This window comes from Convolutriloba macropyga, chromosome 10 (assembly GCF_964194025.1).
Source record: "Convolutriloba macropyga chromosome 10, txConMacr16.3, whole genome shotgun sequence".
Taxonomy (NCBI): Eukaryota; Metazoa; Xenacoelomorpha; order Acoela; family Convolutidae; genus Convolutriloba; species Convolutriloba macropyga.
In genome coordinates, this window is record NC_134477.1 from 37,237,773 (window position 1) to 37,263,328 (window position 25,556).

At 35.6% G+C, this 25,556-nt stretch overlaps 1 protein-coding gene across 1 annotated transcript in view; it reads right to left on the reverse strand.

Moving 5' to 3' along the window:
• Positions 1-6,010: 6,010 nt before the first annotated feature.
• LOC142347902 (uncharacterized) overlaps positions 6,011-25,556 on the reverse strand; it is a 121,091-nt gene continuing 101,545 nt past the window's right edge. The window contains exons 4-5 of the mRNA XM_075399063.1: positions 20,914-21,219; positions 6,011-6,329 (exon numbers count right to left, since the gene is read on the reverse strand). Coding sequence (XP_075255178.1) covers positions 6,144-6,329; positions 20,914-21,219 — 492 coding nt within the window. The 3' untranslated portion in view covers positions 6,011-6,143. The remainder of the gene's footprint in view (positions 6,330-20,913; positions 21,220-25,556) is intronic.

Here is a 25,556-nt window from a genome sequence, read left to right on the forward strand (position 1 = left end):
ATTTTGTGGTTGGATAACCTGTTTTCTTTTGAAACATTTGTTTTTGTAAGCATTTTTACTTGTACTAAACGGTTGTTTTCTCTGCATTGATGAGTTCTCCAAGGAGATATTAGCTATTTGAAAAGCCGGTTCTTTCAGAGGATATGACCTCAAGTCGTTTGCGGAATTCTTCCGGCTTTGTTTTCAATTCGATTTTCCGTTTGAAGTTCTTGTCAGCTATGATATCCACAAACTTCTAGTAGTTTACCATAAGCATTGTTTGAAAAAATAATGAACGAATCGATTTCAGTTTGGTTGAATGTAATGGCAATTTTTGTTCATGCTCTGCTCTCTGCACCACTTATTTAGTCTTTGATTGCACTTGCTGAACATATGTAAAACGCTGTGCCCAAACAAATAAAAAACATGTAATTTTTTTCGGCAAATTTGTATTTTACAGGTGCCAGATTGTAGTCTCAACAATTCTTCGGTTTAGAGCAGCCATTGATAGTTTTGGAGGCAATTTTTTTCAAGCCTAACAAAGTTCAATCGATACTGTTTATTAAAATTTTTGCTCAAAAATAATTGATTTCAAAATGCTAGTTTGTATGAAATTTAATGTGTTGTACATATTTAAAAATGCAAACTTGGTTGCTTGAAACTGTTCTCATGGCATTACACGGGTAGGACTTTTGGCATTGGAAAACACATTATACTCGTTACAACGTAATTTTGCTTTTCAAGATGCTCCAGACCGTTAAGAGATGTTTTGAGTACCACAACAAAATCAAGGATTGGACAAATAAAAGAACTTGTGCCTGAGAGAGAAGAGTTAGGGTAGTTATTGGATGGAGCCGTAATGGTTTCGTTAAAACGGGATATGACATAGATATTAACACAGTGTTGCTTTTTCCGACTGTCTAAAATAAGTCACATGTCTGGTGTTGCATGGCATATGCAGGTACCCTTAGAAACGGTTTAAAGCGGGAAACACTCCATTAGCTAAGGCAACCAACTTTGATGGCGCATGATTGCGCCTAGTTTGTAACGCCCAAAAACAATGATCTCAACTCTGCCAAGGTTGAACGGAAATAATTTTCAATGGTTAACGACCAAAACACGAACTCGATGCAATTGCACTTAGGTTAGACCGGTAGATGATACGTATTCGACAAAACAAACTGTGGCTTTCGAAATCTCATGAGTTAAAGTAGAACTTTCTACAAAAAGAATATTTTGGACGCTGCAGAACATAAACACCCTGGTGTGGCTCTATAGGAGAATTAAACTTCTATTTAAGGTATATTTAAGACCTGAAGCGAAAACTTCATGGCATTACCAATGATATTCCTTTTTCAATACCCCAACCAAGCTCTTTTTCCGCTCCAGTTTTGGATGCAGATGTAGCTTGAGATCGAACGGCTTGTGTCACTAATGACGAGTTTACCAGCCTATGTTTGTGCCTGGTTCATAGTTTCTTCCATCTGTAATTCACTCTTCAGAAGTGGTTCATCCATTTTTGGAAAAATAGTCCTCCACTGGCACAGAGTGTGCTGTTAGAGTTTTCTTGTTTCAAATAATATCAATGCAAGCCGTTTTACTTATAATGCTTGAAGGAGTAGTAGTGATTCTTCAAAAAAGTTCTAAATCGTGTACCCAAATCTGCAGGATTTCCTACTCCAGACACCGGATGCCATTTGTCAACAGTAGACGAATCCAAATTTTCAACTACTCGGTTGGGTACAAAATCTGGCCCTTTTTTTGTTGCTTGAACAAATCCACTGGAACACAGTAGTTGAATCTGACCCCATACGTTTCATGAAAGTGAATGGAGTATTCCTTCTTTGAAGCATTCCTGAGTCCGATCCCACTAAGTGTTGCCATTAATACAAGCCTTGGAACTGATTGATGCTTCAATGAGCAATTCTTGCTTTTTTCTAGATGAAAAAGAGTATGAAGCTCGTTTCGTGTCACCAAAGATATTAAGCTCATTTCTGGTGGCAGCTTTACCTTATACCATCGTGGATGTTCAAAGATTTCACCACCATTTCACGAGTTCAACAATTCATTGAGTGAACTGCTCATTTACTTCATTGCTGATTCTCGAATCCCAATGTGGCCCTTTCTTATGCCAAATATGCTTCATAACTATTCTTCCGCGAATGGCAAAAAACTAGGATTCCCAATGCGTCAAAAATGCTAGACACCATGGACAAATCTTTCCCATCCTATGTGACCATTGGGCAACCCTCTGAAATTAAGTATCTCGCCTTTAGCGTATCTGCATTATTCTCCCAATCAAGTCCAAAAATAGCTTTTTCACGTTCTGCTTCGTCATCAAAACTAGTCGACCATTTCGTCAAATTGAAACCATCACCTGCCAGCAGATCCGTCAAACCAGATTTCAACAGTAGAGCATCATCCTTGGATTCCAATGAAGTTGAGAGGTTGTCCATATAAACGCTCTGCCAGGCTACTTGGCTAGCATATATGAAATTTTCCGTATGGTCTCGTGCACACTGATGAAGGGCAGTTTTAACAGGCGTTGGCGATGAACTGTCATCAAAGACGTGAAGATTATACTGATAAATAACCAGCCACCATAAATCAATCTTTTCATCCTGCCACGAAAACGAAGATATGTCTTCGGATCTCACTTCAATTTGCAGAAAAAATTGACTCGATATTGGCAATCACCGCAATTGTATGTTCTCTGAACCTTGCTCGTATTCCCACCAAATTGAGCAGCAGGTCAGGTTCAGCCAGTAACCTTCTTCTGAACTTTCTGGCTGGGTTGCACACTCGTCGTTCTATGTCTGGGCTATGTGGTTTAGCACAGGGTGGCGAGGGACAAACCAAACTTGCTTGTTGTTTGAGACTCGTTGAGCAATTCACCGGATATGAGGGAAACCTATCTCTTCTCGAGGTCAGTAAAGTTTGTCTTTAAAGCGCTCAAACAACGTTTCACCAGTGCTTAGTCTTTGAAATCCCACCCCATATCTCTGTCCACTAAAGTTTATGGTTGCATTCAAATTCTCAGACACCACTCTATATAGGACCACAAAGAAACAAATACAGGTGAGACCCAAAAATCACACAAATCTTGCAATCACAATGCTTGGAAACTATTAAAAGCAAAACTACTAGCGGAAATAATTTTATAATTCAAAGTGGGCCAAAATTGAATATCAATAGGTCTGATTTTTAAAGGGGGGGGGGGGGGAGGTGAGGAGACAAAAAACCACAAATATTGACCAGCATCAAAAGCTCACAATACCTCTGACAACTAAGTGCCAAAATCACACAAGCATTGTTTGAAACAAAAAAACTAGCAAAGAAAAGCTTTTCACTCCACAGTTTCACTTTTAAAAACAAATAATTTCAAAATCATCAAGAAAAACTGTCTACTGAAAGAGTAAAATAAATGCTTTTAAGCACTCCAAAGGAAGCCATTGAGACCTGTCAGTGTTCAGAATGACAGCAATATAAAAGAACAATATATATCCTATATATGTTCAACTGTGTCTCCTGTCAAGAACAAGGAGAATTGTCGTTCAAGTGATTGTGAGAAGAGACCGATTAGAACCACAAAAACAGGCAACTGTTAAAAAATTATAGAATTTTTTGACACTTGGAATATCAAAGTCAGAAACCAAAAGTTAAAACAAATAACCGCCATTAGATTGAATTTTGCTTTACACCATAGAAGGTGCGACTAGTCATTAGTAAGACTCAGGTAAAGTTGACAGAAATAAGTTAAAAAAAAGTTTAAAAACAGTAATACACTGAAGAGATATGAGAGCAATTAGAAATCAAATGAAAAAATAAGATAAATTCACTAATACCTCTCTAGACAGCGAAATAGACTTTTGGTTAGTGAAAATAGGTCATAAGACTACAGAAAACAATAAATGCTGGCAAACTAAAGAGTTCATTGAAAAAATACGGAAAGGTTGTGGGAGCCTTAAACACCATCTGCTTTACTCAGAAAACATATTTTTTCAAAAGGCCACTACTGAAAATAAATGGGATCTCTCATCTTTGGATCCTCTAAATGAAAACAAACCGAATGAAAAAAAAACAGAAAACATTTTGAAAAAGACGGCACGGCAATACAATTTTAGTCCTTTTCCACTTTAGAAGTCTGCGATGAGACCAAAACTGGCCTAGCTATAGATGCACAGTTTCTAGAGACCTCATTGTCTTAGGTTATTGCGTAATTTGGCGCATTGAAACGTTTTTTTTGATAAATATCAATTAAATTTAGCAAAAGACCGGCAAATTACTATTTCCAGTAGCATAATTTTTAACTTTTGTCGAAATTCCCAAAATTTCAAAAAAAAAGTTTTAGCCAAAACAGTCGGTTCGAACGATTCAGTATCTTTTTCATCTTCGAACGAAAAACCAATTAAGTTCTCGGTAACACTTTTTCAGTTTTTTAAAGCAAAATTGATCCAAAATTACAAAAAAGTGATCAAAACAACGGAAATGCGGCCATTTTTTACAAAATTTTAAACATCGTTAACTATTTGGAAAAAACTTACTTCAAACATTTTTATTTCCTTATTCTACGCTGAAAGAATATGCCCCAATATAATCCGAATAAATTTGATTGTAGAAATCCATGGTGAGATAAAAAAAATAAGTTGCCTGGCCATTTTTGCCTGCCTATTAGCATTTGCTAATTGTCAAATTTCAAACGAAAGATAATTTGGCAAAAATCTTCAGAAATAGTAGATGCATTTTGTATAATTATCGTTTTAAATAAGCGGAAAGCCGCTAGAAATTTAATTCCAGAACTATCTCTTAAGAAACGGAAATAAAACTATCACTCTTTGGAAATCACAAACATTGTGTCAGCAGTTTTTAGATCTCTATTTCACCGACAATTAAACAAAGTGAGATAAAGTGCATATTTGGTGCCAGCTTTGATAAAAGCTGAATTTTGAGAAATTTTGCCAAAACCTTATCCAAAAAGTTGGGACAAAGTCTAGCAACCCCCATGTTTTTAAATGTCAATGCAATCCCTCTATGGTAAATAATTCTAACGTATTTTCAACGTCAAAAATTTAGTAAATTAAGGAAAACGTAAAAACGGAAATCAGTCTAATGTTCAAAAAATCTTAAACTTTGGAAAACTCTTTAAAAAACGAATTTGAAAATCTTTTTATTTCTATGCAGGACGGTCTGTCGAATGATGTCACTCACCTCTATTTTGAACATATCGATCGGCCAAATTTGACTGCACAAAAACCCAATTGAGTATATAGTTCCCTCTCGCAATTGAAGTGGGGTACGTTTCTGATAAATATGAATCCCAAAATTATGTCAACCTCTGACTAAAACTTTATATTCAAATATTAGCTCAACGATTAATTTAGTTCTAAATAATTCCATAAAAACTGCAATCAGCGATTTCCTTGAAAAATTGTCGCCATATTTTGCTTGCTCCGAGAAAGAGATCGAACTGATCTGCCCGTTTGCTGCTTGAATTTCAGTTGGTATGCCGTGGAGCAATCAGAAATACTTCAGAAAAGATTAACCTGAAAAAACATTTTGCCTTCTGTCGAATTTAGTCTTTTCCGAGTAACTCAAATATTTCCCTGTTAGAGTACTATTCGAGTTATTCAAACTTGATTGTAAAAGTGATGATCATGATTTTTCAATTCAGGCACTTCGCCCATTTCATCAATTTTGTACACATGAACACATCTAAGAAAACTACAACTTTGAAGTGAAACAAAATAAGCATCGACACGCGGTCACAGCCCCAACGAAATAATAATCAACGTCAAATTTGTGGACCAGAGATTCCAAATAATAACACGAAATAACACTTAGAAACAGGAAGAAATTTTTCTGTTTTTGGAACAGATAGTCATACACCCTCCTGTTATAATTTCGATCAAATCATTCAAAAGTTGGACAAAATAGAACTTCTTCAAAGTATAATTGAGATGTGAAGGAAATCGAAACCCTTTTCAACAAAATAACCCTTGAATAAATATTTTGCAATTAAGATTTTCATTAATTGCTGAATTCAATCCAACTTCAACTTCTCATACCTTGGTCCACAAACTTGATCAGCAACCTACATGTACATATATCAAAATCAGTTATGTTCCCAGAGAACATTTTGAGCACAAAAGATCTTATTTTCTAGTTTATTCCCCCTCGTCACTCGAATCCTCGATTAGATCAATGACCTCTGGCTTTTGCACACTGATTTCGTCATCCAACACTTCGTATGTCACACCTCCCGCCTCGTATGTTGGCAATGGACCATCTGGGATAGTGCCACGGGGAATAGAATTTGAGTTCAAGGACAATTGGGCCCCGTTCACAGGATCCTAAAACGTGCCTCATAATAACACAGTCTGACCATTAAGGGCCATATAACTCCAGAGGCTTTGTCTAGCGAACTCTTCATCTATAACAAGCTAGATCACTTTTCCAAAAAAACTATGCTTTTTAACTATTGTTCAAAATGTTCAGATAAATTTTTTAGAAATGTTTTTTATGTTCAAAAAGAGCAACAAGATTCATCCATGCAAAATAAAATAAATTAAATGACAAAAACTGGGCTAATCACCCAGGAGGAGCATTAAAATACCCAAACTTCCATGAATTGGCTGAAACCTGTTCCAAACTATTTTTACCTCTTTCAAAAAATCCCACTTAAAAAGTGTCATGAATACATGCAAACTGTTCACTGCGTATTATTGTTACTTTTGTACAAGACGTTTTTCTTCTTAGTTCACAACAATTCGTCATATAAAAGCCATGAATATTGAAGCCAAATCGAAGCACTCAATCTAAACCGCAAAATCTATAGAAGAGCAGCTGCTTTATTAATATGGCGACCTTCTATATTTGGCAACCAAATTTAAAATAAGAACAAATGCATTGGATTGTCGTCACTTCAATAGTTTCACTCATTTATTACAAATTTGACTACAGACCACATTCTTGCGACATACTCGAATCTATTTATAGTTTAACCATCGAAGCATGAAAAATAGAAGTATCATCCCTTCTCTCAACTAAACGTCGGAAGAATTGCTCTTGAACAACTAGTGGGAGCTCTAATCAATTGCAGCCTGCTTCAGTCGGGGGGGGGGGGGGGTAGGGGGAGCTTACATGGGACTAAAAAGTTCAATAGTGGGCTTCAAATAACCACATTAGAGGTTAACATATACCACTATTAAGATTAAAAGTAAAAGATGACACCAGTTTCGGCGCACTTTTCATTTGACTTTTAGTATTAAATTGCCGCCAATTGAGTTCAGCTGTTTGAAATTGTGATTGAGAGAGAATTTTAGATCACGCGAAACGTAAAAAGTCAAGGGCGTAAAAGCCACTCGAAAAGTCAAAATTGTCAAGCAAAAATTTTGCATAAAAAAGACACACACGTTTACAATAATTGCTATGAACTGCGTTCAAGAGCAATTAAAGACAATTTAACCAACTAACAAAACTAAGACAACTAACAAAACATAGCCTGCATATTGCCGGAAAAAAGCCGTTGTTGTTATTATTGTAGCTGTCGTACAGAGTTGCAACTCGCGGGTAATTATGGCTGCTTTCTTAGGTGCATTTGTATAATAAAAATAGATACATTAGAATTTTGACTGCCTATCCCCAACTTGCTTGTGGTGCGGCAAACTTCTGCATATACGCAATGGAGGATGGCCTGCGCTCCCCGGGTTAGGGGTAAAGGGGGACAAGCGTGGTCGTGTTGGACTGATGGTATTAATTCCTCTACTGCTACCTCAAATGGTCTTTCCCACAAGTCAATAACTTGTAGGTCTGTGGTCTTTTTACTGCAGTTGAAAATGTTATTTCCTTCATACGGTGCTACTTCACATTTCGGAAAGCGGTTATCAATCCTACTCAAGTAAAAGTTCATCAGGGAGCTCAGCTGTCGTTGTAACCGACGTTGGGATTGAAACAGTAGAGAACAAAATGACAGCGCCAAAAGTTCTAATTTCTCTAGTTTCTTGGTTTCAATGAATATGGCTGATTCAGCCCCTAAATTTGAGGAAAAAATTTTCACGCTAATAACGTTTCGCAGTATTCTCTAAGGAACTTAATAAACGCAGTTTCTACTCAAAGATGCTCGGTCATCAATGCTTCATCCCGTTTCTTTTAGATTCAACTTTTTTAAATCTGAACGTATTCGCTACATAAAGTCTTAACTCAATTCAGTTGAAAGTAAATGATTGGGGTTAATTCAGAAGCCAGACGTGAAATTGGTGACATTTGTAAAACGAAAAAAGGTAAAACAAAGAAAAACAACAGCGGGACAAGTCCTAATTCGCAATCCAAACAATTGAAAAAAAATAAGTTTTGACTATCAGTCACATATCAGAGGAACCAATTTGATGATTATTGAAGCATATAACGGCACATACAGTAAAAAGAAACCAACAAAACACGAAAAAATGTATCAGTTTTTTATTTTTCTTTTAGTGCCGAAGTCATTGAATCCCACATCCAAAATACCGTTCACAATACTGCGTGCCGTATTATATACACAGAAACAGATACGCATATACGTTGAAAAAATTTATCGACGCAGCTCAAAAAAAATATAAAAAACATTCAGCAATAAATTAACCTTGCTAAAAATCGTTCCGCAGAAGCCTTTTTTATTAGAGACCTTTAGTACACATATGAGTTCCTTTGGCCTTAAACTAATTCAAATTAAACTTGAGTTTAAAAGTGCAATATTTGATTTTAACGAGTGAGATAAATCACGTTAGATCTTTATTAGTCCCTTAAACTAATTCAAATTAAATTTTGAGTTTATGAGTGCAAAATTTAACTTTAATGAGTGAGATAAGTCACGTTAGACATTTATTAGTGCAAAAGTAATTAAATCCGACATCTGAAATACCGTTCACAATACGCGTCTTCCAAAATCATACACAAACCTTGAGAAAAGTCAATGAAGACAACGTGGAAGGATAAAACCAAAACCTGAATCAGACTGACAGAACAGCCGCGACAACTTCGTGGATCTGCAGTCTCAAAAACAGACCAAAAAAAACTTCTTTTCTTTTTATTTATTGCTGCGATGTAGATATCTCGATTAAGAATATGTCCAACTTATTACTGTTTTTGTGAGCTGCTCTCGAATAACCGTCAACTAGAGTGACACCTAGTTGACCTTATCTACTTGAAAATGTAGTCGGCAGATTGACGGAATAGCTGCGGAATAGACTTGCGTGCCGTATTGTATACATAAAAACAGATACGCATATACGTTGCAAAAGTTTTGACGCCGCTCAAAATTTATGTAAAAACATTCAGCAATAAATGAATCTTGTTAAAATTCGTTCCGCAGAAGTCTTTTTATTAGGGACCTTTAGTACATATATGAAATCCTTTGTCCTTAAATTAATTCAAATTAAACTGGAGTTTTAAAGTTCAAAATTTAATTTAAATGAGTGAGATAAGTCACGTTAGATCTTCATTGGTGCCAAAGTTATTAAATCCGACATCTAAAACACCGTTCACAATACGCGTCTTCCGAAATCATACACAAACCTTGAGAAAAGCCAATGAAGACAACGTGGAAGGTTAAAACCAAAACCTGAATCAGACTGACAGAACAGCCGCGATAACTTCGTGGATCTGCAGTCTCAAAAACACACCAAAAAAGAAACTTCCCTTCTTTTCATTTATAGCTGCGATGTTGATATCTCGATTAAGAATCTGTCCAACTTATTACTGTTTTTGTTAGCTGCTCTCAAATAACCGTCAACTAGAGTGACACCTAGTTGACCTCGTCTACTTGACAATATAGTCGGCAGATTGACGGAATAGCTGCGGAATAGACTTGCGTGCCGTATTATAAACATAGAGACCGATACGCATAAACGTTGAAATTTATCGACGCCGCTCAAAAAGTTATGTAAAAAACATTCAACAATAAATAAATCTTGTTAAAATTTGTTCTGCAGAAGTCTTTTTATTAGGGACCTTTAGTACACATATGAGTTCCTTTGGCCTTTAACTAATTCAAATTAAACTTGAGTTTATGAGTGCAAAATTTAACTTTAATGAGTGAGATAAGTCACGTTAGATCTTTATTGGTGCCAAAGTAATTAAATCCGACATCTAAAATACCGTTCACAATACGCGTCTTTCGAAATCATACACAAACCTTGAGAAAAGTCAATGAAGACAACGTGGAAGGATAAACATACCCGGCAGATTGCCGGAAAATAGCCGCCGTTGATTCCCATAACTCTATTGGGATTGAAAGAAAAGAAAATATCAACAACAATTGATATTTGTACAAAAGCATTTTTAAGTGCAATTTATTTTGATGTCAATTCGTAGTTGAACATACTCCTGTCTCTCAGTGAGAGGCTACAGGGTCTAGCATCAATACCAATAAGCATTATAGATAGTAACTAAAACTTTTGAGAACTAAGTTCAAGTACCGGGCATCTAAAAATGGGCTTTATGGGTTTATCCCGTTTCTATCTCTGACTTTGATTTTTTTATACTGCCTCTCTTCATTTTGAATTGCTTTGCTGAGCAGCTGCCGTTTAAAAGGACTTTGAGCAGAATGAGAGAAGAGAGAAATTAGCCTAGAGAAGTCAAAAAGATTTCACGCAAAATGTCAAAAAAGCGGCAAAATGGTAAAGCGAAAAAAAGTTCGACGAAGTAAAAAAAAAATACGTTCGCAATAATAGCCGGCTGAGAAGATGAGGGCGGCTATTAAAAAGAAACACTGAATCAGATTGACAGTACAGCCGCGATAACTTCGTGGATCTGCAGTCTCAAAAACAGACCAAAAAAAACTTCTTTTCTTTTTATTTATTGCTGCGATGTAGATATCTCGATTAAGAATATGTCCAACTTATTACTGTTTTTGTTAGCTGCTCTCAAATAACCGTCAACTAGAGTGACACCTAGTTGACCTCGTCTACTTGACAATATAGTCGGCAGATTGACGGAATAGCTGCGGAATAGACTTGCGTGCCGTATTATAAACATAGAGACAGATACGCATAAACGTTGAAATTTATCGACGCCGCTCAAAAAGTTATGTAAAAAACATTCAACAATAAATAAATCTTGTAAAAATTTGTTCTGCAGAAGTCTTTTCATTAGGGACCTTTAGTACACATATGAGTTCCTTTGGCCTTTAACTAATTCAAATTAAACTTGAGTTTATGAGTGCAAAATTTAACTTTAATGAGTGAGATAAGTCACGTTAGATCTTTATTGGTGCCAAAGTAATTAAATCCGACATCTAAAATACCGTTCACAATACGCGTCTTTCGAAATCATACACAAACCTTGAGAAAAGTCAATGAAGACAACGTGGAAGGATAAACATACCCGGCAGATTGCCGGAAAATAGCCGCCGTTGATTCCCATAACTCTATTGGGATTGAAAGAAAAGAAAATATCAACAAAAATTGATATTTGTACAAAAGCATTTTTAAGTGCAATTTATTTTGATGTCAATTCGTAGTTGAACATACTCCTGTCTCTCAGTGAGAGGCTACAGGGTCTAGCATCAATACCAATAAGCATTATAGATAGTAACTAAAACTTATGAGAACTAAGTTCAAGTACCGGGCATCTAAAAATGGGCTTTATGGGTTTATCCCGTTTCTATCTCTGACTTTGATTTTTTTATACTGCCTCTCTTCATTTTGAATTGCTTTGCTGAGCAGCTGCCGTTTAAAAGGACTTTGAGCAGAATGAGAGAAGAGAGAAATTAGCCTAGAGAAGTCAAAAAGATTTCACGCAAAATGTCAAAAAAGCGGCAAAATGGTAAAGCGAAAAAAAGTTCGACGAAGTAAAAAAAAATACGTTCGCAATAATAGCCGGCTGAGAAGATGAGGGCGGCTATTAAAAAGAAACACTGAATCAGATTGACAGTACAGCCGCGATAACTTCGTGGATCTGCAGTCTCAAAAACAGACCAAAAAAGAAACTTCTCTTCTTTTCATTTATTGCTGCGATGTTGATATCTCGATTAAGAATCTGTCCAACTTATTACTGTTTTTGTTAGCTGCTCTCAAATAACCGTCAACTAGAGTGACACCTAGTCGACCTCATCTACTTGAAAATATAGTAGGCAGATTCACGGAATAGACTTGCGTGCCGTAATATAAACATAGAAACAGATACGCATATACGTTGAAAAAATTTATCGACGCCGCTCAAAAAGTTATGTAAAAAACATTCAGCAATAAATAAATCTTGTAAAATTCGTTCCGCAGAAGTCTTTTTATTAGGGACCTTTAGTACACATATGAGTTCCTTTGGCCTTTAACTAATTCAAATTAAACTTGAGTTCAAAAGTGCAATATTTAATTTTAACGAGTGAGATAAATCACATTAGATCTTTATTAGTGCCTTAAACTAATTCAAATTAAACTTGAGTTTATGAGTGCAAAATTTACCTTTAATGAGTGAGATAAGTCACGTTAGATCTTTATTGGTGCCAAAGTAATTAAATCCGACATCTAAAATACCGTTCACAAAACGCGTCTTTCGAAATCATACACAAACCTTAAGAAAAGCCAATGAAGACAACGTGGAAGGATAAAAAGAAAACCTGAATCAGATTGACAGTACAGCCGCGATAACTTCGTGGATCTGCAGTCTCAAAAACAGACCAAAAAAGAAACTTCTCTTCTTTTCATTTATAGCTGCGATGTTGATATCTCGATTAAGAATCTGTCCAACTTATTACTGTTTTTGTTAGCTGCTCTCAAATAACCGTCAACTAGAGTGACACCTAGTTGACCTCATCTACTTGAAAATATAGTAGGCAGATTTACGGAATAGACTTGCGTGCCGTAATATAAACATAGAAACCGATACGCATATACGTTGAAAAAATTTATCGACGCCGCTCAAAAAGTTATGTAAAAAACATTCAGCAATAAATAAATCTTGTTAAAATTCGTTCCGCAGAAGTCTTTTTATTAGGGACCTTTAGTACACATATGAGTTCCTTTGGCCTTTAACTAATTCAAATTAAACTTGAGTTTAAAAAAGCAAAATTTAATTTTAATGAGTGAGATAAATCACATTAGATCTTTATTAGTGCCTTAAACTAATTCAAATTAAACTTGAGTTTATGAGTGCAAAATTTAACTTTAATGAGTGAGATAAGTCACGTTAGATCTTTATTGGTGCCAAAGTAATTAAATCCGACATCTAAAATACCGTTCACAAAACGCGTCTTTCGAAATCATACACAAACCTTGAGAAAAGCCAATGAAGACAACGGGGAAGGATAAAAAGAAAACCTGAATCAGATTGACAGTACAGCCGCGATAACTTCGTGGATCTGCAGTCTCAAAAACAGACCAAAAAAGAAACTTCTCTTCTTTTCATTTATTGCTGCGATGTTGATATCTCGATTAAGAATCTGTCCAACTTATTACTGTTTTTGTTAGCTGCTCTCAAATAACCGTCAACTAGAATGACACCTAGTTGACCTCATCTACTTGAAAATATAGTAGGCAGATTTACGGAATAGACTTGCGTGCCGTAATATAAACATAGAAACCGATACGCATATACGTTGAAAAAATTTATCGACGCCGCTCAAAAAGTTATGTAAAAAACATTCAGCAATAAATAAATCTTGTTAAAAATCGTTCCGCAGAAGTCTTTTTATTAGGGACCTTTAGTACACATATGAATTCCTTTGGCCTTTAACTAATTCAAATTAAACTTGAGTTTAAAAAAGCAAAATTTAATTTTAATGAGTGAGATAAGTCACGTTAGATCAAAATGTAATCACGTAAATGACGTAAAACCTCTGCTAGAGGGAGTGAGAAATGACGTCACGCGCGCAAACGCCGTTAGTGAGAGGAAGTCATTCTGAAAACTTGGCTTCTTCAGCTTTGCTGTGTTAAGAAATGTAAAATGAAACAAGAGCGTCAGACGACGAAACAAAAAAAGACTAAGAGCACCACAATATAGCTCCGCTCAGCTTAAAGCTTTGCAGCTGTAATAAAGTAAGGAAGTCATGTTGAAATGACGAAAGACATTTTTGAGAGTGAGGTTAGTTGTATTTTGCAACATAATTATACCGGGCAGATTGCCGTAAACTAGTCGCCATTGATTCCAATGACCCTGATTGCAATTGCAGGAACGGAAAAAATTAAATTTTTGGATGTTTGTAGAAAAATATTCCTAAAGCTCCGCTCAGCTTAAAGCTTCGCAGCTGTAATAAAGTAAGGAAGTCATATTGAAAAGACGAAAGACATTTTTGAGAGTGAGGTTAGTTTTCACTTGAAACCTAATTATACCAGACAGATTGCCGTAAACTAGTCGCCATTGATTCCGATTACCCCGATTGCGACTGCAGGAACGGAAAAAATTAAATTTTTGGATGTTTGTAGTAAAATATTCCTAAAGCACCGACTATTTTGATGTCATTCTATGCTCCAGTCGAATAATCAGCGGACACAGTGGCTAGTATTAACATACCCGGTAACCAGGACTTATAAGAACAAACCTCAAGTAGCGGGAATCTAAAATCAGGCTTCATGCGTTTATCCAGTTTATTATTGATTCCGTGTTTTGATACTGACTGTGTTCATTTTAGATTTCTTTGCTGAGCAACTTCTGCTAATAAGCTATTTTAGCAGAATGAGCCAACAGCAACCCTAGAGGAGTCAAATAGATTTCAAGCAAAATGTAAAGGCGGCAAAATGAGGCGAAGCAAAACAAATTTTTATTCGACGAAATAAAAAAATAGGAGCGCAATCGCAACAATAGCCTGCTAAGAAGATGAGGGCGGTCATTAATAACAATAAGCATTAGAGATTTTAATTAAGACTTAGCATAGCTGGCAGATTGCCAGAGAATAGTCGCAATAGCTACGTAGATCTGCAGTCTCAAAAAGATATTAAAAGAAACAGACCAAAAACACATCTTTTTTATTAAATACTGAGTTGTTGTTTTGATTAGGAATCTGTTTAACTTATTGCTGCTTCCACTAGCTGCCCTCAGATACCCTTTCAATTAGAGTGCCACACACTCATTTGACCTCTTTGAAATAAAATACTCACTTTCAGAATGAGGAAGTAAATTTTGAGAGCGACGTGTGACCAAAAACTTAATCACGCGAATTAACAAAAAACTCTTTCCACTAAGAGTGAAAAATGAAGTCACATGCACTTCAGTTGAAATTGCATGAACGAATGAAAAAGCAGATTTAAAGTGATTGTGACGTCATATGGTCGTAACCCCGTTGACGAAATAAACGAAAACCAAGAGAAGGCCAACAATAGCCTCAGGTATCCCTTTGCGACTATTAAAAAGAACAAAGTTTAAGTAGCACGCATCCAAAATCTAAAAATTAGCTTTATCCTGTTTCAATTTTTGATTTCGTTTTTTGACTACCTTCGTTTCTTTGCTGACCAACTGATATTTAAAAACCTTTTGACCAGGTTGACCAAAATTTATATAGAAACATTAAATTTCAGCAATAAAAAAGCATAGGAACCTATATTTATAGCATTCGTATAGCAACAGTAAACTTTAACATTAAAGAAAGCATAGGATCACATCTATTTACTCGATAAATAAACATACTCGACAGATTACGAAAAATCTTCGCCACTGATTGCCATAACCTCAATTGACATTACAAGAACATAACAAAACAGGGAATAGTATTATTACCAATAAGAAGCAGATGGTAACTTTGCAACAAAATTCAAGCAGAATTGACCAGGTTGTCACATGCACTGGGCTTCATGGAATTAAGCCCAGTGCATGCCTAAAACTAGGCTTCATGGAATTAACCCGGTTCTACTCTTCGTTTCCTTTTTTATGATAGTTTTTTTAGATTTCTTTGCTGAGCAGCTGCTGTTTGAGCAGAATGAGCAAAGAATAAAACTAGCCTATTGAAAAGACTCCACGAAGAACATTGAACATGCTGTGACTTACTGGAAAACGATTTTGTTTGGAAGCTCCAAAGAATTGAATTACCTAATGAATTCACAATTAACATCAAACTTTCTAGCAACATCAAACTAAGACAGACACAAAAGTCCACGACTCTAAATGAGCAAAAACAAACCCGGCAGATTGCCGGAAAATAGCCGCCGTTGATTCCCATAACCAAGATTGGTATTGAAAAAAAAACTAGTGAAAAAATGATTTTTGTACAAACAATTTTAAAGTGCGAACTATTTTGATGTCAATTTAGAGCTGAACATGCTCCTGTTTCGTTGTGAGACCACACATGAGCTAGTATCGATACCACTAAGCATTAGAGCTGGTAACTAAGAACAAAGTTCGAGTAACGGGTATCTAAAATCGGGCTTCATGGGTTTATCCTGTTTCTATTTCTGATCTTGTTTTTTGATACTGACTCTGTTTGTTTTGAATCGCTTCGCTGAGCAACCGCTGTTTAAAAACACTTTCAACAGAATGAGAGAGGAGTGAAACTAGCCTAGAGAAGTCAAAATGATTTAACGCAAAATGTCGAAAAGGCGGAAAAATGAGGTAAAGCAAAAAATTTTCATTCGACCAAGAAAAAAAATATAGCAGGGCAAGTCCTGACGTACAATTCAAAGAATTTTCATTGACTAAAAAAACAGACCTAGAACGTACGAGTGAATTGGGAAAACCATTTCTACGAAAATCCGATCAAAAAATATATTAAAAAAACAGAAAATCAATGTCAAAAAGCCGCATGAGGACAAAAAACCACTAGCGAGAAATGGAAATTTGGTTAAAAAAAATGCCTAGAATGAACTATGAAGGGATTGTGAAAACCATTTAGAAAAAAAATTCCGATCAAAAAAATCGAAAAAACAGTAAAAAAAAACAAATTGAAATAGCCGCATGTGAACAAAAAACCACTAGCGAGAAAGCGAATTTTTGTTCAACCTCACTTTTCTCACTCTACTTTAAAATTAAAGTGAATTAATTTCACGCCACAAAACCACTCGCTTTTTCGCTCCATTTCCTGTTTCGGCGTGACCAAAACCACTACTCCAACTTCGACTTCAAAAATCATGAAAATGTGTGAACAGATCTTAAGAAAAACATAGCCGGAAAAATTCCGGAAACGACTCGACGAGGAAATCCCCTCAAACGCCATCCAACTACTCATCAATCAGACAAACTTGCCTCCCCTAATTTATGATTACTTGAAAGAAAGCCATAAAACAAAGTAAAAACAAGAAAATCAAATATGTTAAAATCTGATTAAAAAGTCTGATCAAATTTTGTCATAAATTGAGATCCCGAAATAACTATCACTGCAAAAATTACCATCAAAACCACTAGTACCTACTAAAACTACCTATTTGAACTTTTTTCAAAATACTTGAAGCCAATTCATCAAAAAAATTAGCTCTTACAAACAACTTGAAAAACTGGAAAAATTAGAAATTAATAAATTTCTTAACATTACAACAGCACACAAATCCAAAGAAAAAATTCCTTTCACCCAATAGGGTATCCAGATCCTCGCAAAACAAGAGGCAAGTAATAATGGGCCAAGAAACTTGTCTCAAAAACAGAAAAGAAAAACTAATAACGGCAAAAAAAATTAAGAAAATTAGTTTCAATTTTCGCCAATTTTTGTCATATTTCTAAACAAAAAAGCTTCATATCCAAAAAACTGTTACCACTTGTTATCTAAAAATTGCTCAAGTAATAGTGGTCTTTTCACACCCATTTGAGGCAGTAAAACAAAATCGTCAAAAAATCGCAAAAATTAGCCCAAAAATCGGAAAAAATACATGAAAAACCTCCGAATTAGCATGAATGTTATTCGAATTTCTAGAAACCTTCAAACCACTACCACAAACAGCCTAAAATTAAAGCAAAAGCATGACCCACCTCTTAACCAAAAAATTGAAAAAACTGCTTTAAAATGCCGCACTTGAAAAAATTTCGCTGGCTTACAGAAATTTTCTCTTCACAGCTCAATTTCTCGCTCTCTAGAAAACAGCGATATGAACAAAATTACACTCTTTTCACTCCACTTTTCATTTCGTTCAGCAGCAAAATCACTCAAAATTCTTCACGTTTCATTTCCTGCTTCAAAATTCACTCCAATAAAATTGATTAAAAAAGGACTTCTCCAATACTCCTCTTCGAGTCGTAAAAAGACAGCGTCCCAACACAATTCAAACTCTTTGAATTGTAAAAAAATTAGGAGCGCTATAATAGCCAGCTGAGAAGCTGAGGCGGCTATTAACAATTAAAAATTTTTCCCAATACTTAACTTCTGAAGAAACGTTGATATTAAATTATGAAATTATTGATTCTACGCATCCTTAGAACGAGTACAAAATACAACCTTGTGCAAATCAAAGAAATACCAAAGAAAACAAAATAGCTGCCAGATTGCCAGAAAATAGCCGCACTAGCTGCGTAAATCTGCAGTCTCAAAAAAACAGTAAAAAAGATACCAAAAAATTCGTCTTCATTGAAGGCTGATATGTTATATTTTGATTAAAAATCTGTATAAGTTTTTGGTGCCTCTATTAGCTGCTCTCAAATGACACACACCCATATGAGGAGTGACACAAACCCATTTGACCTTATCTCTTTGAATTAAAGTAAATAAAAGTCAATTTCAAAGTGAGGAAGTCATTTTTGAGAGTGAGGTAAGTCAAGTGTGACCAAAAATCACGCGAATGAACAAAAACTTGCTTCACTAAGAGCGAAAAATGATTTCACGCACCTCAGTTGAAATTGCATGAACGAATGAACAAAAAGCAGATTTAAAGTGGTTGTGATGTCATATGGTCGTAACAAAAATCGCGACGAAATAAAAAAAAACATAACCGGAAGAAGTCCGGAAGCGTCAAAACTTCACTAACAAAACCGTAATTGTAGAGGAAGTCACTACCTTTTGAATTAAACCACTAAATCACTACCTCTCAAGGTCTGCTCAAAAATTGGTGAAACTTAAACCACTGTCACCAAGAGAAACAAAATGTAGAAAAATTTTATTATTGAAAACGTTTGGTAATCTTAAAAAATCCGAAATAATTAAGGTGGTCAAAAAACTGGTAGTCTGAAAAAGCTGACAAATTTATCATATGCCCTCAAATAATTCATGATTCTAATCTGAAAAAGATCGCGAAAGCAAACGGAAGATAAATCTTAGAAACTAAGTTAAATTTTTTTAAAAAAGAAAGCTCAAACTGAAGAATCAGAAAACATGTATAATTACACTTGTTAATACTGCAAATAAGACAAAAAACAACACACGTGTTCCTTGTTGTACATATGCTAGACAACATGATTTCATACTAATTCAAACATTAAATTGATCATAGAAAAGACATACGCAGCAGAAGAATATTCAAAGGCAAAAAACCGTTTAAATTAATACCAAGGCCGGATGAAAGTTGCAGTAAATAGTCATAAGTAGAAACTTTGGAAGAGGCTTGCTATCAAACTCAGTACTGCCTTATGTTGAATGAAATCAATAGCAAACCAAAGAAATGAGGAAAATGTAAGAAAAAGTTGAAATCATTATTTTAACAACTGAAAAAATCAATATACCGATAATAAATGTAGGTGTCAGGACAATCTAGAATGATACTAACTAGAATGTGAAGAATATGGGCACAATGTAAGGAACACCGTAACAAAAAGACATTCTTGATTTTTGAAAGTTAAAGTCAATTTAAAATATTCAAGAAAAACGAATATATTTCATTGTTCAGCACTCAAGACATAGAAAAGATAACTAGTCATCCGATACAAAGATCTATCCTCCTGAAGTGAACAAAAAAATAGGAAAAACCAGACTTCATAAATACGAAGCATTGAAACATTTTTAAAAAAAATGAAAAAACTTTTAAGACTGCATTTATGAAAAAGTTTTAACTGTTTCACGGAAACATGTGCCAATTTTCACCTTGAAACGCATTTGCAGGCTCTGCAAAAGACTGTGGCATCAATTGCCGAGGTTGAAATTTCAATATAGTATCGAATAAAATTTATTTCTACAAGAAACCAAATTAAAAGCGAAAAAATTGGGCCAATTAGACGAAAAAACGGCTAAAAACGGTTATCTATATGTGCCATTCAGTCAAAAACTACTTTTCAAAGTCAAAAAGTCATTCGCTAAACGCAGCGCATGATCAAAAAAATTCTCTCGCTTAGCGAAAATCTATTCACCGAGACAGCTTTTCTCACTTTCGCTTTTAGGTCAAAATGCCGCGTGAACAAATCTTCCTGTAAAAAAGACCGAGAGAAAACCAATACTCCTCTTCGAGTCGTAAAAAACCAAGAGAAGGCCAGTTATATCCCCAGCTATCGCTGTGCGGCTATTAATAAATTAATAAACCGACTAATGTCGGAAGAATTGCTCTCGAACGACAGGGGGGTAAAAAAATTCGACCCCACTGTGATTCGAACCATTGACCTTCTCCTCCATTACCCAATGCTCTGCCAACTGGGCTATCAGACCTTACTCTAGATATGCTAAAACGGTTTTATTTTTCAAGCTTTTTTCGGAGTCAGAGCAATCGAGATCACTCACAAAAGAAGAACGAAAGCGTGAAAAATTCAACGAATGTTCTAGAAGAAAAGCGCAAAATGGTCAAGCAAAAAATTTGCATAAAAAAGACCAACACGTTTACAATAATTGCTATGAACTTCGTTCAAGGGCAATTAAAAAGAGGCGAAAACCAAAGAAATTGGTCAAAATCAGATAATCTTTCAAAGTCAGTGGCGTCAAATTAAGAGATCCAATAACTACATCATGCTATCTATAATTGGTATGTTCCCATCATATACTGTACCGATATTTACTGTAATAGCTCGCCCCACCCATTTGAAAACAATTTAGCCGCATCGAGGGTTCTGGTAGCATCGAGTGTTATGAAGACGAAACACTGTTCGAAAGGAACAAGAAACAGATCCACTCAAAATGTAAAAACTGATACTCACATTAGTCGAAATGGAAGTTGCGTCCCTATTTTCACCCTGTTCAGGCCCAGACGGCGTTGCACCGAGAATTGAATCTGAACTGGACCCTCCATCACTGCTGCTACTAGAACTACTGGCGCTACTTGCATTGGAATCCTCAGCAATATCGTTCAAAAGAGCAGCTATGTGAAAAGAGGAAGGTCTGCGTACTTGATGTGCCGCTCTTGCTTGTGCTGTTGTTGGGTTAACAACTGGTGACGATTCCAGGGATTGCGAACTATCTTGACTCAAATCCATTACGCTCTCACTTGGACCCTCGTCTTTCACCTTAATCAGATATTATGCAAACTAAGTTGTAAAAACACAAGCAGCATCGAGTACAGAGGAAAATAATTTATCTCAAAGGCTGTTTCCTTGCATGCAATGCTGTATCTATCTAATTCGTCTGTAATTTCTTTGCATATTATGCTAGATACAAATATTCAAGAACGTATCATACAAAACTAATCCAATTGGCACGCAAAATGAGCATAATTGGAGATTAGGGAGGCTAGCTTAATTTTAACCGAGAGAGGGGGAAATAGGTGTTGACAAAGGGGTGCATGTGGATGTGTCCGGAGTAGAGGGTCTTAAGGGCGTTAGGAGTGGAATGAGTTATAAGTTGCTGGTGGATTTTGGGGACATGGTGTCGGTGATTAGTGTAAACAGCTTCGGTGATTAGTGTAAACAGCTTTTGGGGACATGCAGCTTCGGTGATTAGTGTAAACTTGAGTGATTGAGAATAGTAAATATCTTGCGGTTTTACAATTTGCTGTATTAGTGATACGTTATTATTAATACGTCGTTTAAGCATTAATACTATTACTAATTCTTAAATAGTGTTTCAATTCAATTAAAGATCAAATATATAAATAAGGGAATGGAATAAAAACTTAAATTCAGTTTGACCGTGCATTCAGTAAACTAAAAACAAATATTAGTTCGAAGCCCGTATGCAAACGGTTTGGTTATTGTAATGCAATGAAGATGAACCGACCAATGTCGGAAGAATTGCTCTCGAACGACAGGCGAGGCAATTTAATTCAGGGGCTGTAGCCCGGATAAATTTTTCTTTATGGGTGCAAAAATAGTTCACAACGCCGGGATTCGAAGCATGGACCTCCCGATCTCTCACCAGAAGCACCACCCACTCGGCTATCAGCCCCTTCTTGGTGCTAAGCTGCAATCGATTTTATTTTAGCAACAACCTTTACTTCGGAGTGAGAGCAATAGAGATCACTCAAAACGGAAGAACGAAAGCGTGAAAAATTCACTTGACAAATTCACTTGAGAAGTCAAAGAATGTTCTAGAGGAAAAGCGCAAAAACGGTCAAGCAAAAAAATTTGCAAAAAAAGACAAACACGTTTTAACAATTGCTACGAACTTCGTTTGAGAGCAACTAAAAACTTTACCGATAGATTGCCGGACTATATAGCCGGGAAATAGAATGTTGGGACCCCATAGTAAAACAAAAACCGACAAAAAAGATATTTGGATTAGCAACTATTCCCATTTTAAAGCAAACTCACTAATGTCCATCGAGTATTATAGACTTCTAATTGCCTAGCCTGGGTAACATTTATGAACTTAGATTTAATACCTGAGAGCAAATATTTTTATTGAGTGAGGCAAGTCGTGTTTTCTTCATTTTAATTCAAAGAGAGGAGGTCAAATGAGCGCTTGTCACTCTAATTGAAGGGTATTTGAGGGCAGATAATACACGCAGCAATAAGTTAAACAGATTGTTAATGAAAATATAACCAGCATTAAAATTTTTTTTTGGTTTGTTTCTGTTATTAGTAGTATGGTAATCCGCCATATGACTGTAGGGGGGGGGGGGGGGTCCGACCCCCCCCCCCCTACTAGACTTTCTACCTTTGAAAAACAGAATTTTGCGTCAAAGTTTTTTGTTCTAGTGAAAAGGCGGATTACCATACTTGTATTTTTAAGGAAAGTTTTACGTGGGTATTCATATAAGGGTAGTTTTGGAATAATTCTTTCACCGCGCGCATGAAGGGTATTCATTTTGTAAATTGAACTTTTTATTCCATTTTGGAGAGTTGGAATTGTTTAAACTTGTCAAGTTTTGTTCGCAGTATATAGAATTAGGTGTTAGCTAAGTTTTACACTTTCACTAAATGTTTTTGGTGAAAACATAAAAAATCCAATATAAAACACCAGAGGCCTAAAATTTTCAAAATTTTTTTGAATTTTTTTGGAAATTTTTCCAATTTTTTGGAAAGTTTTTCAAAGTCCTAAAATGGTCTGAAATGGATTTTGCGCTATGAAAGAGCACTCAAAAATGATTTTTTGTTGACTTCACTTTTTTTCACCTCCACAGTATGGGGGTCGAAACATAGAAAAATTTCAATTTTTGAGAAAAAATTTAAACTTTTTTGAAGTCCTAAAATGGTCTGAAATGGATTTTGTGCTATGAAAGAGCATTCAAAACTGATTTTTTGTTGACTTGAAAATTTTCTCAGATAAGGTCTCTACTATAACAGATAGACAAATTTTTGTTGACTTGATTATTTTCGTACATAAAAGCAACTTTTGTTGATTTATTCATTTCTCTGTTTGAGAATCAGCATGACAACCATAGCGACCATAGATTTGAAAAACATTCATGAAATTTACAAACAAATAAAAGTTGACTACCCAGAATATAGTGAACGGTTTGTATACTTTTTGGCAGCATGCAATTATCTGGAACCAGACATTAACTTGGAAATAGTTCTCAAGTTGAGACCATATGGTGGACTTATTGGTATAGACAACTCCTCGTTAGACACTTACTTGAAGTCTTATAAATTGCTTCGATTACATGCAATACTTCATGACGCTTCAGGGTTTATTGCAGAGCATAGTCAGAAAGGCCCTGGATATTCCTACGTTTTACCTTGTCCAATCACAAATGCTTATATTGGTCACATGACTGGTCTAACGTTTTGCCTTTTCGTGAAAACGTTTAAAAGGAATTTGTTTAATTTGCTGGAATGTTGAATTCTGAAGTTGTTGTCTTAGATTTTGAAGGTTTTCGTCACAAAAAGTCCGGTTTTATAATTAAAGAGTTGTCAATTTGCTCAAACAATTATTCAGACACAATCTTATTTCTTCCACCACTGCCATACAATTCTCTTTCCGCTAGTGAGAGGAAATCTCATCAGTGGGTTAGTAGGTTCTTACACGGTTTATCTTGGAGCACTGGCAGCTATCCTTACTGGTTTCTATCCCAAATCTTTGTCGCAATTAAACTTCGTTTTCCATCCGGAAAGTTCTATGCAAAAGGAAAAGAGAAATCGGAATCACTGCAAACTCTATTGCAGAAGGAAGTTGTAGATTTGGACACTCTTTTTTGCCCAATAGTTGAAGAAATTTCTCATCCGATTAAAAATTTTACTTGTGACTTGCACTCTTTCAACTTACCCGAGAAACAAAAGAAAAAACATTGTGCTAAAAGAAAAGCACAATTGTATTTCTATTGGCTAACACTGCCCACCAATGAGCCGTCGAGTGGAGAAGGTAGCTCCTTCAGTTCTTCAAGTGAATTTATCTCCAAGTTTGACAGTATGCAGTTGCATAACGAATGATAATCAAATAACTCTCATTGGTCAGAGAGGAAAAAGTAGAATCACGGGGGCAATCTATTCTGAGGAAACAACAAATTCTTTGCAACATAGCTGAGGTTGAGACGCTGAAGAAATACCTTTCACTGCTCGAATATTTTCAATGTACCATGTCTTTACAAGAGAAAATGAAAAGACTGAAACTAACCCTTTTACCTATTCACAAGTCGTCAGCACCGGTTCAAGTGACCCTGGACGACGAAAGTCTCCCTGATGAAATAAAGCAGGTTGTCAGCAAAGGCAATGTGGAGTCAATTGTCTACTATGCAAAGGATTATGGCATGCAATCGAACTACAAAGTGAATTACAAGAAGGAAGACAAGGACTCTAGATATACTACATATGAATATTTTATGGTTGAGAGAGGTACTAACAAAATAATGAGCTAACACAAAAACTGATGTTTTAATTCATTTTTGATCAAAACGTCTTTTAAAATTAGTGATAAAGAAGACCAGATAGATTCGCCTGCTGGAATTGGTTTGAATGATTTAGTTTTCAATGAAGAAAATCAAGAGAGACGCTCATGGAAATTTTGTAACTCTAGTCTACCACGATCAGAAGTAGTGTATTTTACTCAAATCGCAATAATACTGTTTCTTATTGGTGTGTCTTTGATCAAACTTGTGTTTTTTCATCTTGATTGTGAAGAGTCAACATTTTGGTTTTCATTGCTTTCATGCACAGTTGGCTACGCGCTTCCTAATCCGAAGCTATGAACAAGATAATTTCAACAAGCGATAGACTATCCATGGCTGTTTGTGGGCCGTCATGCTGTGGTAAAACTGAGCTCATATTTCAAAAGTTACTGAGAAACACCTTTTATCCAAAATTTAAATCTATTTACTACTTTTATCAACACGAGCAACCAAAGTTCAGCTCTATAGAGCGTAACTTGAACATTTTTTTCACAAAGTTTTCTGGATTTGATTTCATTTCACACCTGGAAAACTGCCTGCTTGTTTTTGACGATTTTTGCGAGGAAATTTTCAATGACG